Source organism: Melanostigma gelatinosum (genome assembly GCF_949748355.1).
Source record: "Melanostigma gelatinosum genome assembly, chromosome: 13".
Taxonomy (NCBI): domain Eukaryota; kingdom Metazoa; phylum Chordata; class Actinopteri; order Perciformes; family Zoarcidae; genus Melanostigma; species Melanostigma gelatinosum.
In genome coordinates, this window is record NC_136646.1 from 8,854,021 (window position 1) to 8,870,074 (window position 16,054).

A 16,054-nucleotide genomic window follows, 5' to 3' on the forward strand; every position below is an offset into this window, starting at 1 on the left:
GGAACTTGAGTGTTTTCTTTCTTTAACTTAACTTTAATCATCTTGGTCATTAATTATGAAGTGTTTGTTGTTTTTACTAGACGTAATGTAACTAATAGAGAATATTTCCACACCTTTTTGTTTTTGGGTCCCAGGTTTGACTTCCTCCAGAAGTGAGACACTTTGGTCCTCTCAAAGCTCTTTGTCTGGACCAGTCAAGGAGCTTTCCCTCCACTGCTTCCCATTCCACCCTTTCTCCGTCCCAGCTAACCCTTGTGCAGACATCATGGGTACGGTGCTGTCTCTGTCTCCCAGCTACCGTAAGGCAGTGCTGTTTGAGGACGGCCCAGCCACGGTAGGCCACTATACGGCAGTCCAGAACAGCAAGAACGCCAAGGATGCCGCCGCAGCAGCTGGAAAATCCCTCAAACGCCCCTCCATCATCAGTGTGTTGCCATGGAAACGCATTGTGGCTGTATCGGCGAAGAGGAAGGGCTCCAAGAAGTTGCAGGCAGACGGCGGGGACGGCGGAAAAGGGAGCTCTCCGGATGGCCACGCCTTGGCCACAGCCAACTCAGCCTCCAACAGCCTGAAGCTGAAGAAGTCTCAGTCCTGCGCTAACCTTTCATCTTACTCCTCTAGCCAAGACCCCTCGGCCACTACCACCACTACCTCCTCCTACCTGCCAATCTCCAAGACCTTGGCTAACGTAGCTGCTGTTGCTGCCAAAAAGAATTCCCTCACAGGTTCCGGGGTCCAGCCGTCGACCGCAACCGGCACACCAAAACGTGTCATTGTCCAGGTAATCCTAGCGGTTTCTTATTTGGTCTTATTTTGTCAACAAAAGTTGTCGCTAAATGATTATTTAGAAAGCATTCTATCATCTTTAGCTTGTTATTGCTGCCTCATTTCACCAATCCTTTCCGCATTCCTCTTTCTTACCTTTACTTCTTTCTTTGCAACCCAGGCTTCCACCAGCGAACTGATGCGCAGCCTGGGTGAGTTCCTGTGCCGTCGGTGTTACAGACTGAAGCGTCTATCCCCAACAGATCCGGTGCTGTGGCTGCGCAGCGTCGACCGCTCCCTCCTTCTGCAGGGCTGGCAGGATCAGGGCTTCATTACTCCGGCCAATGTGGTCTTCCTCTACATGCTGTGCCGCGATGTGGTCTCATCCGAGCTGGCTTCAGAGCGTGAGCTGCAGGCCTCACTTCTCACCTGCCTCTACCTGTCCTACTCCTACATGGGCAACGAGATCTCCTACCCGCTGAAGCCCTTCCTGGTCGAGGCGGAGAAGGAAGCCTTCTGGGACCGCTGCCTTGAGATCATCAACCGCATGAGCGGCAAGATGCTCCAGATCAACACCGACCCACACTTCTTTACCCAGGTGTTTGCTGACCTGAAGAACGAAAGCAAGAAAGAGGAGGAGAAGACCAAACTCCTCATAGGCCTTGACCGATAAGAGGGAACAGGAGGGGAAACGGAATGATGGATGGATAGAAAAATGTATGGAGTTAGTCGGTTGAGGACTGGTAGACTAAAGTTATGCAGCGTAGCGACACATTGGAGCAGTACTGTTGTCTGGCATCTCTACTAGTTTATCATTTACCAAATTTCCTGTTTTGTAACCCAGAAAAAAGAGCTTCTGGGGTTCAACAGCATTTGATTTATTTGAGTTTGGTAAGGATCCAAACAGAGGCAGTTAGTGATCTGTGTCTCACATGAAGCAGCAAATGGCCTATGGGGCCCTGTTACCACAACAAGGCAAATTAAATCAGGGTTGCTGTGCGGTGTAGCCACGCCATCATCAGCCACATTATTGGTCATGATTGGATCTGATTCGATTCTCAAGACTGTCAGGCTACTTGTTGATGTACAACACCTGGTTCAATTGGCTCAGGCTGTGACAATAACAAGCTTTAAGGCAGAGATATCATTTGACAGTTTCATCAAAGGCCTGGCCACCAGGGTTGGTGATGCGACATTACCAGGCTGTGAGAAAGAGATATCTGTAATTTTCATCTCTTGCCTTAGGCTCAGAGACATGCATCGGTCCTGTACCTTGTTTCAGTGAGATGACAATGAGTATTTTTCTGTCTTTTGATAAAAATGAATGGGTTTAGAAACACCAGACAACACCGCTTTACTAATTAATGGTGAATATTTTAAATACACAGATACAGTGTATTGATACGGTGATATTCTGTGATAGCATCCAGGCATTTCCGCTATGGAGAGATGTCATGGAGATGAAAACCAAGAACGACCTTGCATGAGGTCACTTCATTTGTCCTTGCACATGCTTATTGCCAACTCCACTTTACCTTATTCCTATCGTCCTGCCCAAGCTTATTGCACTCACCAACACTGGCTGCCAGCTCCACTGTTGAACCTTTAAGAGCATCCAATGACACCACAACATGGATGAGCTAGAATCAACCACAACACAACTAGTCTGCAAACCTGTCGGACTGTGAAATTTAAGTCGCCGTTCGGCATAATCGTACTGTAGTGGGTCAATTCGTCCACATCTTACGTAAAGCACTGCGCCTTCAAGGGAGCATTTGGGTTCATCCAGTCAAATCTGCTATGAATTAGGAGATCAGTTATATATTTTTAAGAGTATGAAAATGCTAACACACTGGGCACAGATTATTAATCGGTAAACAAGCCCTTCCGTAAGATGTTTACAATTACAAAAACATGGGAAAATGCAATACTGCCCGCTCCATGGCATATTTAACACAGATAATTATTTCGTTCATTCCTGTTCGTCCCCTGCTCTTTCTCCTGTGGTCCACATTGGTGCTGTCCTGAGGTGACCAGAGGGAAATGTTTTCCTGAAAGAAAGAAAGAAAGAAAGAAAGAAAGAAAGAAAGAACGAACAAATAAAGATAGAACCCCGCGCTCATCTTGTATGCTTCACACTGTATGTATGATTGGTGCTGCTGGATCGTGGAGGACGTATTCATGAAGTAGATCGTGTGATCTGTCTCAACCAATGGCCACACACGTCAAAATCAAAGAAGATGTGGACTATATTCCATGTGTGTGTGGGCAGACGCCACAAGTGTAGATGTGACTTTTTACTTCCAAAACAACGCTTTGATGTTGCTGCGGCCACTCAGCTCGAGGGACCTCCTCTGCTGTTTGAAGTGTCGCCCTCCCCCTCCTCTCTCCTCTGTCCTCTCTCCTCCGCTCGTTACTCTTCAAACTAACTAAAACAACACCGATTATCTCTTTCTTTCCACCTGCTCCAGTCCGGTCTGAACTGGTCCTGTCCAGTCTGGTGTGGTCCAGTGCAGTCCAATCCAGGTGTCCCATATTTAGAGACTCTCTGGTCTGCTGACCAGATCCCTTAGTTATTCACAGAGTTGTTTGACATGCATGAGTGCTTCTATAGGTTTCCTAGCATGCTGCTTTGTGTTGGGCACACCGCACCTGATGTTACAGAAGAGACTGAGCGGTCGCCACGCTGAACTGCTGAAAGCTAGACTCAGGGATGTGACGTCCAGGCAACTCGGCAGAAGGACTGCATAGCGAAGAAAATGTGTGAAAGGCTGGTTGTGTCCTATGCAGGACTTCTGTTCTTGGTTCCATGGTGCATAGGGGTCTTAAAGACACCCTCCCAGATTCAATGGTTCTCCCTTTCAGAAACCAGTAATATCCTCCAAAACTCCCACACCCATGCACGTGTCAGTCAGTTTGAGTGGATATTTAAGAGTTGCAGTTCAATAAAGTTGGAGGCTTCACAGGAGACAACGTTTTAAAAGAATGATCAAAACTGAAGCCCCAGATGCCAAGATATCCTAACTTTTAACCACTATTATAGGTAAAGCTCCAACAATGGTGGATCCTACATTTCCCATAATACAAACCCCACACCTCCAGTTTGTAACAATGACTTTCAGATAACATGTTTCTCAAACCCAAGCAGAGATGACCCTGGTGACATCATCAGGATTCATTTTTTCAAACTTTGGAAAGCTCAAGACAGTATACAACTGTACTTCATGTAAAAAAAGAAAGAAAATCAACCGAGTGCCTCAAGAGATTCCCTGCCTTGATGACGTCACGTCACTGAGTCTAACCGAAAGCCAATAAAACTGTCTTCAAGTTTAAAAAAGCTCTGCCTTCTCAAATGGGGCAGAGATCTTGTGCCATATCATTCTAAAGACTAATTATTTCATACAACAAAACCTAAAAAAACACACAAAGAAACATGAGCCAACTCCAAGTGTCCGACTGCTGAACTACAAAAGACTATCGCGGAATCATGAATAAGCTTTTTTTTCACAATGTTGCTCTGTCATGCATCGAAGATGTTGGAGGAGAAAAAAAGGAACTTTTTTCAGATGGAAAGGACGCAGAATTGAAATGGAAATCTTGTGATTTTAACACACGGTGAAGTTTTATGTGTCACTTTGTAAAAATGTAAGCTAAAATTGGAGTCACTCTGTTAGGACATTTATAATTTATGGTAAAGAGATCAACACTGAAATAATGGGGGAATTAGTGGGCTTGTTAACAGAACAAAATGTGGTGTCTGTTTCCAGACTGGATGTGTCCACGATGCAGGTGATGTTTTAAACTCGGGCTGCACTTTGTGTGCAGATGAAAACCGTCTGGGGTGCAGCAGGTACCATGCTGTCAAAGATAATGTAGCCTTGATGTAGAGTCAGACCTCATGAGACAAATATGCACAGGAAGAACGAATCCATGGCAAACAAGCTTATTTACATGTCCTTCCTCCGAGCTGTTTCTGATGGGTTGAACAGTACACAAGTAGCATTCCTATGATGACTGTTGAATAATCATTTTATTTCTTAATTTGTTGTATTTAAAGATTCCAAACTGCAGGTTGTTGGTTGAGCGGAGATATATCATGTCAAGAGATTTGGTAAACTGACAGAAGTCACAGTGACGAACATCAACTTGTGTTTTTCTGCAAGACGACGGTTTGACGATCGCCCAGATTTAATAGAGGAGTGATGAATGTTGAAATCAAGAACTGTCACCTGGATTCTTTGTGGTAAAACTTAAGGCTCGATTGACGTTCACTAAGCCCTGCCACCGTTGGTTACTGTAGCTCGATGTATTTGTCAGCTGGCAATGTTTGACGACGACTGTCGACTTCATCAGCTGCAGCTAGCTAACTAAGCTAACGTTAGCACAACGAGTTGGTTAGCAATTACATCTGAGGCTCACTTTCTTATTGTTTCCTGCTGACTCATTTTAAAATGTTGTAAAAGGGCTCTTAAATATACACTTGATGGCCACTTACATGATAAAATGTTAAAGAGTTAGTCCTGATATTGTGATTATAAGAAGGAAAAAGTAGGATTTGACTGGTTTTGTTTCACATTCAAGGTCACCAGACCAAAGTGTTTGACAAAACGAACATTATCGTCATTAAAATTGGCTTGGTTTTGCTGGAGTATAAATTGCCCCAATTGCAGTAAAGAGCAGGACAAAGCCTCTAATGTTATAACCTAAGTAGAGCCATGTCGTAGATGAATAAGCCAGCAGCTCCTTACCCTTTTTTTAAAGAATAAAAGGACACAACCTTTTAAACTCTTGAAAAGGGGTTCAGCGAACGGTCAATTGTACTATTTCTATTAAATTCTAATTTGACACCCTATCCTAGGTACACAACACACAGCCCCACTCACCCCAGGAGTATTACGTTTTGACTATCCAATACCATGTGACAGCTTTCGGCAGACAAGAGGAGAGATTAAGTATTTTTGCTGTGAACTGATGAGCAAAAAAAAAAAGATTTTTCACTATTTTTGCTTCGGCGTGTTCCGGGTCCTTCCAGCTGTGCAGGGACAATTCAAAAAGAGACAAGGATGCAAGGACAGGAGGCGAGGAAAGGAAAAGTGTCCTCTGAATGAACCTTTTTCTTGAATAGAGGGAAGTACGGGTTGATACACCCCCTCCTATACATGCTCTCATCATTGATCAACTCATAACTATGTGCCATATTTTATCTTGCAACACGTACAAGACAAAAACTTTGGTGTAACATGAAGCTTATGATAATGATGACGAAGTTATTATGTTTTTTCCTTCCTTTTCATTTGTGAATCACGTTGTGCAAACAAGAATCTTTGTCGAACAAAAGTCAAAGGCTACTAGTGTTACTAGTGCTGATGCTGCAGTCTGTTACTATGTGGATGTATGAATATGTATGTGAGAAATAAGAATCATTTGATCAACTGTTACAGGTACTTTATATAAAAAAACATTTACAAGCATGGCGTTCCTTTTTTTGTATTTTCAGGTCATGTGATTTTCTAGATCGATAGAGACAGTTCTTAGTCTGACCACAGTAAGGCAGCACTGAGTTATTGAAGTGAGCCACAGCGAGCTGCAGGTGAGGCTGCTGGGGAGTGTATTTGATTCAGGGTGAAGTGGTGTTTGGGGAGTTTTTGAGAGCTCCTATCCGGGAAGAAGCCCCATAAAGCACTTGTTGCTTGCTGACTCTCGAGCACCTAAGCGGGCGTAGTGTTGATGTTGTGACACACCGAGAGAGTCGTCAAGGGTGGATATAATTCTAGCTGGGAGGTTGCTAAAATTATATTAACAAGTGCTGCAAGGAGATGGCGGCACGTGAGCGCTCCAGGAAAACACACACCAGTCTACCTGTACGCTGAAATGTTTATCATACATACTGTACTGATCATTTTACACTGTACAGTATGTGTATATGTATCTGCCAGTTAAAGCCTACTCTCGATTTACTGTGTCTTATAAATCCTACTATATGTAATGATGACATCATGGCTGCTACAGCTGAAATAATCTTAGAGACACTAGATCTCAGATTAAAATGGCAATTCTCACTGCTACAACTCGGATATAAAAATAATCAACAAGCAGTTTCAAAATCCAAACGTTAAGGCTATAGTTTAAAAATAACTATTATCAGATATCAGAAATCAGAAGAAGAAATATGTAATTGATCAACGGGGCGAAATTGGTTCCTTTATAAGTATAAAGGAACATAAGAAAAATACAAAATAATGGACTCTGTAAACATAGTGTGCATAATGCTACAATATATAACACAATATCTGAGGAAAATATAAGTAATAAAAAACAAAATATGGAGTGGGAAATTAAATAAATATTCAAATATGTATATCACAGACATACAACAAACCACAGTATAACCACAGTGTCAATAAGCAAGTAAAATACTGATGAGACGAATAGAAAAAAACACAGAAAGGCAGAAATACAACAAACTGGATGTTTTCTCTTCACTGCTTTGCTGTCCATGGTGCTGAATTGGCATCACGGTCAGCCACCAGTGGGCGGCGCTGCAGTCTAATTGTTATTATTGTGTTCAGCTGTCTATTTATATTCCCCTGTACATGGTGTTTGTTACTGTTCTACTCCTTACTTTATAGTCCATATAGAAGCATGTAGACTACACTTATTCCTTGTCCCAGCAGGATCATGTTACTGTTATGCTACAGCACAGAGCCCCTCATAGGGAGACAGTCTGTGCGGCGGGGGGCGCTGTCCGCGGTGCTGAAGCAGAGAACGAGGTGATATTTACCAAACTAAAATATCATGTTTTTTGCGAAAACCATAGGGAGAAAATAGCAGGTAGGCCAAAGACGATAAGTGACAGGAAATTAGCACATGTTAATTCGAACAAACATGTCGTGGTTTCAGTTATACAATTCATGTCGGCTTGGATTTATTACTATTTAGAGTCTCAGTGGACTTTATCATCAATGAAAAGAGGAGGGTAGTCCAGTCAAATGCGCGCGCACGTGCCAATGTGCATCACGACGATATTTTAGGCACATATGCTGTAACAGTGAGCCCCATGTCTAATGTGGTTTTCCCACTTGACTCATGTCAATCTGCCACGTGAGGGTTTTTTGCACGGCAGTGGATCACGGTGAGACGCGTAGACGGGTGAATCTCCCGCTACCCCTTCCCTCCTCTCACTGCCGCACGCGAGCTAATCGGAGAGCTTCCGCCCCGAGTCAGCCAATCAGAGTGAGGTGCGCTGCAGTTTATAAACCCATCTGCTGCCGAGCCTGTCCCGTCCACCGTCCCCTCAGCCGTCCTGTGAGTCATTGACCCCAGCTGCATCCCTGAACGACTGCAACCGTGAAGATGGCGGCCCGGGTAAGACAGACATATATTTAACCAGTACATGCTTTATTTATTCAACCAAAGATATGTAATATCCTCGTGTTTCTGTATGGTAATTGAGAGGGAAAAATGGCGTAAAACGTCGGCCGAGCGTTGTGCCCCCCCCCCCCCCCCCCACGCCCTTCAATTACCAGTATTGGTACCTGCAGGCGCTCTGGATGTCAACGCCACAGCAGAACATGGTGTTTATTTAATGTGATGTCCCCTCGTGCTGCTAACCGCTGCCTTCTCTCAGGGAGTATCGCTGGCTACATCCCGGGCTCGCGCTTGCCCTTGATCCGACGCGGCTGCGTGCAATCTAAAAACAGCAGAGTGGACGTTTTGTGGGACATCGTGTACAAACCAGCCCGTGTCATGCAATCATGCGTTTGATGACATTTGGTCAAACTGATTTTATGATGTGGAGCGTCAGAGCTGTGTGCGTATTTGTTCCACTGGTGGTTATGCACTCGGAGTTTGATGTATACAGGGAGGGGAGGAGGGGGGAGGGGGGGGGGGGGTGATGTCGTCAGGTAACCGGTGTCGAGCAATCGCTTTCATCTGGTCACAGAGATGCCTCTTAAAAAGTGGCATCCGCTGATTAAATGCACCAAAAAATGTAATGACGGACGGTAGGGCGAGCCAATAAGTGCGTTTGCTGCATCGTGGTGTTTGTATTCCAGCTGGATTGCGGTGCATTTAGAAAGCTGATCACAAGTGATCCCGGGATGTCTGGCTCTTTCAAAGCAGTGATCATTTCCTTCTATCATGTTTATAAAGAAATTATTTATTCGGAATAACCTCTTGAGATGTACCATCTCGCTTTCAGGGGGTCCTCAAATCATCAAATGTATCATCTGAACATCAACGGTTGCATTTTGATTCTGATTTGAAATATATTTTTATTTATTTATACACATATATATATATATATACACATTTATATATATATATATATCATTATTCACTCAAAAAAACGATTCAAGCCCTTCTTAAAGGTGACACATTTAAATCGTGTTTGATTAATTTAAATATATCAAGTTAAAAAATGAACACATTTATATTTAATGGGTCTAACATAAAATGCATGAATACTTTCATTTATTAGATTTATTTAGGTTGGATGGTGTGTATCAACTCAAAATAAATGTGTTTGGTTGGGGGACTACCCCTTGCGCCTGTACCAGATCACGTGCTCTCAGTGTCTTTCCCCCCTTTCCGACTGCAGCAAGATTCAAACCGACCGTCCATTCTTTGGTAAGTAACTTTATATATTTTGTTGTAGTAGTTTAGACTGTACCTCGCTGTCAATGAAGGCTTCCATTCTGTAATAATGACCACAATGTGTGGAACAGACGTGATAACTTAGCCACACGACTGTTCCGTTTTTAATAAGATCGAAGGCAACACAGGCTAGCTAGCAAGCTAGGTAGCCAACGTGGTTTGCATTATAGAGCAGACCAGAGATCAGGGTACTGTCATTAATACGGCTTGGACGCAGCGCCGAAGGCTTCCTTATGAACTGTGTGCACTAAAAAACAGTAGGAGAGCAGTTAAACGAGCAGACTACGGTCTCCCCCTCTCCAGCGCCATAATGTCGGCAGGCAGAGCAGGCCGCAGAAGGCCACTCTCTCTAGTAGTGGGCGTTCAGTTGTAGTGGGTTTAGCCACGTTTTCGTCACTGAAAAATGTTTAATATGAATAAATCATGAGCTCATAAAACCGCTGAATTCCTCTCACTCGCGCGGGCACCTGATGCATGAACACACGGAAGTCAGCGGCGTTTTAGCGCAGCAGCCATAGAAATAGAACGAGCGTAGAACGGACATTCCCATTCAAACCGATGTAACTGGATCAGAGCAGCGGCAGTTTGTACGTGTACCGTCGTCATTGTGAAGAACTGATCGATGTAGCGGGCTAACTTTTCTGTTATACTACGGTCAATGCGCAGTGTTGAGCACTATTTTCTTTTGAACGAGTAAAACGACCAAGACAAACATCGATGTCCGTTCTACTCATTGTATTTCTATGACCTTACACTGTGTGAACGCAGGCAGGAGTGCGAATGAGTTTTCAAGGCAAACAGTTTGATATTTTATTAAAATGACTGTCTTAATCTTATTTAACACGCTTGCATGATTTGATTGCTGTTGTATGTAGCTTTAGTGTTGCTGTAAAAGGTGAATTGCTAGTCTATTCTAAATGGTAACATTATATATGTGAGTGCTCTAAAGCACTTTTGACTTGACTTTGTTTTATGTGAACTTTGGATTATTCCAGCCTTTCCCTCCACTAATATATTTATCTCATCTTTTGCAGTTTGATCAGCATTACCAAGCTTCTTGAGGCAACCTCCTAATGATAGCACGTAATAGGTTATATGCTCGATGCAAGCTGATCTCTCATTGTTATTTGTTCAGTTTGATATGTACTAATTATCTTTATTCTCTTTAGGACTCTGCATGTGTCAGTGTAAAGAATGCAGTTTGGAACTAGCTAGCAGGTATTTCTTGTTGCATGGGCATTGTAGGGGCAGTTATCGCTATACATGTCCATACATTGCCCATGTACATTTAATACATGGAGTAAGCTTCTAAATCACACATGCTGAACTGCACATTCAACCAGAGATTGTGGAGCAGAGGCCCCTTCCCTGTTCCAGCAAAGTTAAGTAAGTAAATGTGTGTTTCTATGTGTTTACCATTTTGATGATTAATGGCTTCACAATCGCAATTTGAATCTAATAATCCCACATAATGTGATAGTAATTATAATAAACAACTAACAAACAGCTGTATTTTGTTTGTTATTCAGGTCAATGCAGAGTTCCTGCTGATCACCACCAAGCCATTTCAATCAAAGTTCATGTCACAGCTGGACCTCTTCTCAGACTCCCTGATACAGGGCTGAAAGAGCAAAGGAGGTGTGAAGGACAAAAGGTCAAGGATGTCCTGACCATCAATGATTTGGTTAGTACATATGTATACAATATTAGTTTCACTGTATTGGGGTGGTTATTGTAATATTTTCTTGTCCATATCTGCTTTTTTAAAAACATTTGATGAATAGTAAATGGCCTGCTTTTATTCTGCTTTTATCCAGAACCTTTAGTGTGATGACATCAACACCAAAAGGGAAGGGCATCTGAGAAGCCTGTCATCTACCTCAATGAAGATCCAGACTCTTTATCAATCTGGTAAGTTTATCGCAATATGTTTCCCATGTAGCGTCAAAGTGTTATATATATATATATATATATATATATATATATATATATATATATATATATATATATATATATATACACATGTTTGTGGATTAATCACAAGTTTAAACACAAGTTTTCTGTGTTTGTGTTGTTGTCAGGCTTCCGCCGCTGAGGATGCAGTGAGGGACATCGCATTCACTGTTATAAGGATTTACATGATCCAAAGAGATTGGGAGCCAGAGGACGTGGGACTTGATCAACTGCATTAAAGTCCTGAACAACGTAGACAGTGTCATCATGGCGTTCATCATGATTTGGGCTAATTTGTGCCCTTAATCTAAGCTTTCCAGACAACTTCAAGTACATCTTTGAGCTTCTCCAGAAGGTCATAATGAATTTGGATGGGCACAAGCTGAATTCTAAGATACAGGAGCTGAAAATCAAGATGTTTGCACAAGAGGTGAACACCAAGTGACAAAGCCAAAGAACCTTGTCAGATCTTTTGGATGTTTTCTACTTTCATCTTCCGCCCAGTCAACGACAATCCATGACCTCATGGATGTTTTCCTGGTTCTGACATTTTGAAAAAATTGACTAAGCTGCACAGAGGCAAGCCAGAGACTGTAAATTACGGAACTTTTACATGTCACTGCAAGCTTGGTTAAGTGTTTACCCGCAGAAAGTTTTGCCCAATTCACCTCCACATCCCAACTCGAGTGTGATTACGCTTGAACGTCAACTTGCACGTCCATTTTCCTCGTTGTCTGATTGAATGACTCTCTACTCGAGTTGAAATGGACCCTAACACAGTTCAATACGCTGTAACTTCCATTGACTATGAGTATCCTTGTTATTTATAATCTATAAATTTTAGTTTGTGGATGTTTTGTGATTTTACTGTTGTAGCCCAAAAGTGGTCCAAGTTGCCTGTTTCTGCACATGATAACACATCATCGGCTATTCTTCAGTGTAAAGGAGTCCTTTTGTACTACCATCTGTACTGGTAGGAAAGAAAACAGCTGTATTGCTCTTGACAAACCAAAGTAGTGGGAATTTAGCACTTGCAATAGTGGTTGTACATATCGATTGCAGGAAGTTTTGTGCTTTTTGGAAATGATAGTTTATGGTGAGTGACTACACTGCAGTGCAATGATATTCCCTGTTTGGAGAGCAGTGCATAGCCTCCACCCTCATGGCGTCTTTGTTTGTGGCGCCAAGGGATTTGGGATAGCTTGGTATTTATTTGTCACCAGTTGTGGAGCTGTTACAAGACTACTGTTTTAATATTTTAAAACGATGAAAGATGCACTGTATAGATCCTTTTGGAATTTTTTTGCTATCCTTTTCTGATCAGTGTTTTTGTAAAAAAAAACAAATTATATTTAAAAAATGAAATGCAGGCTCTAGAATCATGGATGGTCAGATTTGTACCATATTTAATGTATTTAAGCATTTTCAATAAAAAACACTTGAACTAGGTTTTGTCTCGTGTCTTAATTGGGGGTCAAATAAAAAAATGTTTTTTACCTGATTAATTCATTTCCAATGAATTGTACTATATTGAGTTGGACTAACACAAATCAATTTCATTTCATGAATGGTATTTTTTTATTTAGGTTGTATTTGATAAAATTGAGTCGGACTAACTCAATTTAATTATATTGCATGGATGTTTTTAGTTTAAGGTAGGTTTAACTATATTTCCTCGGTGGAAAACCTGCCCACAATTTAATTGAGTTCATCCAATGAATTATTTTTTTGAGTGTTCTAGACAATGTTCCCCAACTGTTTTCCCCATAAAACTCTTTTGTAACACATTTTGAGAAATATGCCGTCTTTGCGACAGATAGTTGGATGTCTCTCTCATGCCTGTATGATAAATATCAAGCTGTACCGCCAGCAGCTAATTAGCTTAGCATAAAGACCGGAAACAAGGGGAAACAGCTAGCCTGGCTCTGTCCAAAAGTTGACTAAATCTGCCTACCAGCACCTCTTACGCTCTCTAATTATTAACACTTTCGTTGAATCCGTACGGAAAAACAACAAATCGCCGCTTTACAGAGGGTTATGTGCCAAAGTGTTTCCTGGCTGGAAGCAGTAACTTCCTGCGACCCCGAACCCCCTCGCAAAATGCAGAATATATTGCTTTGGCATTTCTGTTTCCTGTCTTTGTGCTAAGCTAACAAGCAGCCGGCTGTAGCTTCATATTTACCGTTCAAACACAAGAGTAGTATCGATCTCAGGGATTTTCAGAAACTTACATTTGAACTTACATTTGAGGAGGTAAAAAAAAAGCCCACCTGTGTTCTAATTTAGACAGCATCATTTAATTCTCGAAAATGGTGTTAGGTAGCTTTAAATCCAAGGCTGGGCTTCTTAGTATATCTCTTGTCCATCTCTCATTTTGTATTAATTGAGGTTTTGGTAAGAAACCAGACCCTTGGCGACATCGAAGTGCCGGCATCATGCAGAGTCATGATGCAAGGTGCTCGTAGCTGTAGCATTACACAGCAATATTGTGAGAGAGTGAACATAAATCATGTACCTTTGTGCACAAGGGTGTACATGTGCTGGTGGATTCAGTATATTTCAGCAGGGGGTTCATTCATTACCTCTCAGAGCAGGCGTGCAGATCTTAATAACCTCATTCACAAGTTTAACCCCTTCACTGTGTGTGCCATTAGCTGGGTGCTCCGAAGCTAGAGGGAGGCGCTGATCCATTTTTGCTGCAGAGGCCAGACGGGCTACAACGGCAGCATTTTGTTTCACATTCTGACTGCTGACTGATTTGTGGATGCAAGAGGCGCAACACCCATGGGAGCCCGGTCAATACGGTTTCGTGCATTACTTCTTTAAGCAATTGCATGCGGTGAAACTAGAAAGGTGGACTCAGTGGAGGGCAGGTGACCACTGCTGTATCGTGTGATTGAACGTATAAGCTAACAACTGGCTAACTCCAATGTGTGGACGTTGTAAAACACACTTCATTCAAACTCAAAAAACAAGCGGAGACGTATGCAGGAAATTGGCCTGTTTGTGTCAACATTTCACAAACATTTAGCCAGAAACAAAATGAAACTCGCCGAGCTGTCTGCCCGCGTAGCAGCGGCTAAGTGACGGCGATGTACTCGGCAGCGTGTGTACCGCTAGTACCGCTAGCTGTTAGCCGAACACACGGTCCACAACAATACAGGTGAGCAACCAAATTTCCGGGATAGGGTGAGAAAAATCCCACCCATCCTGGTATGGCCTCATCGTCAATATTAGACAACAACTATAGAGCAGAATCAATTCATAATCACGTTCAAAACATGGTGAATAACTTTGATCAGCAGAAAGTTTGCGAAGCCCCACCCCCCTTAGTTATGCATGTCACTGGCACATTTGATCAGCTGTAGCTGGCTAGCATTGTAGCTCCAGCTCCATGAGTTAAATGGACTTTTTAGCTTCCAGCTGACTTGTTTTTGAATAATCACGAGTTATCCGCTGGTCACATATGTAAATGTTGTTTGAATTTCTTTCCTTAATCATTCACTTGGACAACATCATTTTATAAAAAGACAACACGATGGTACAAATCATCGATACATGATATGTACATTGTACTGTATACATAAAACTCGATACAGTCTTTACTTTGTCTCTTTTTTCGGGGGGTAGTGTGTGTTACATGTCAACCCGTTCTAACGTCAAAGCAGCTTGGTCGGTTCCCCCTCTGCGTCTGATAGCGAGGCAACGAGGCACCGTTTAGCGCCTGTATGAGAAAAATCGCAATATTTACCAGACTGCAATTTTCAAATCACAGGAGGCAAATATTTGTGTAAGAAGAAATGTATGTTAAGATACCATTTTGATGTTACAGAGGTGTCCTAAACATCGTATTCTACAGACGTAAAGCTTGTTTTTGGTACAGATCCCATATGCCGGATTTTTATTACATTTGTGGCGTTTTCCCACTGTGTCCACCGTTTGGGCATGATGGACGCGCAGTGAACATTTCCTGCAAATAAATCCAAAACCTACAACTTTCTCCTCCACCCTTGTTTAGTGGTCATGCACGATGAGGCGCGTCCAGATGCAATCAATGTTGTATAAAGGAACAATGCGATGCGCTTGTTTTACAGATGTAAAGGTGCATTAGATAGGAAGTAATTGATCTGTTTGTCAAGTCTGCCATGTTACGGTCAGACTGGAGTGTGTGTGTGTGTGTGTGTGTGTACATGGAAAAAAGAAGAGATGCGATTGTAGATTCCTCCTCCATCCAGCATGAGTCAAAAGTGTCCACTGGGGTGTTGTTCGACTCTGATGACACACACTGACACACACACACACACACACCCTTCACCCTCACTTGCCCAGCAGACCACATCGACCCACTGTTGCTGGGCATACTGCAGCCTGTCAGAGGGAGTCAGGACTAAACAAACAGTTCCACAGAGTGACACCATGATGGCCTCGACAGTTTAAAAAGACGGAATTTTGAAAATGACGGCTTTAACTGTTAACATGATGTTTGGTGCCGGTTGACAAATCTCCGTCATCTCACCATGGGTCAGCAGTTTGACCCATGGTGTTGGGAGGGGAAGTGTTTTGTAATTCGGCTCTCCCAATTCTCACTTCCAAAGCAGGTGATGGCTTTGGAAGTGCCTATTTTTAAAATATACTCATTAATTATACATTGCTTCAATGAATATACTGCAGGGGAAAGCTT

At 42.5% G+C, this 16,054-nt stretch overlaps 2 protein-coding genes and 1 long non-coding RNA gene across 3 annotated transcripts in view; all 3 read left to right on the plus strand.

The window, feature by feature from the left end:
• Positions 1 to 265: 265 nt before the first annotated feature.
• LOC306786625 (cyclin-dependent kinase 5 activator 1-like) lies at positions 266 to 1,438 on the plus strand (the record flags this gene model as incomplete). The annotated part of the gene is made up of 2 exons (XM_079281452.1): positions 266 to 781; positions 947 to 1,438. 2 exons carry the CDS (start codon positions 266 to 268, stop codon positions 1,436 to 1,438), a joined length of 1,008 nt encoding a protein of 335 aa, XP_079137578.1.
• Positions 1,439 to 8,013: 6,575 nt separating this feature from the next.
• The window catches only part of LOC306787235 (vesicle-fusing ATPase), a 45,877-nt gene continuing 37,836 nt past the window's right edge, over positions 8,014 to 16,054 (plus strand). Inside the window, exon 1 of the mRNA XM_079282327.1 lies at positions 8,014 to 8,130. Within this exon, the coding sequence (XP_079138453.1) occupies positions 8,119 to 8,130 (12 nt within the window). The 5' untranslated portion in view covers positions 8,014 to 8,118. The remainder of the gene's footprint in view (positions 8,131 to 16,054) is intronic.
• Positions 9,130 to 11,541, plus strand: LOC306787567. The gene is made up of 4 exons (XR_013772548.1): positions 9,130 to 10,806; positions 10,950 to 11,104; positions 11,238 to 11,331; positions 11,502 to 11,541. It is a non-coding gene; the product is annotated as an uncharacterized lncRNA (long non-coding RNA).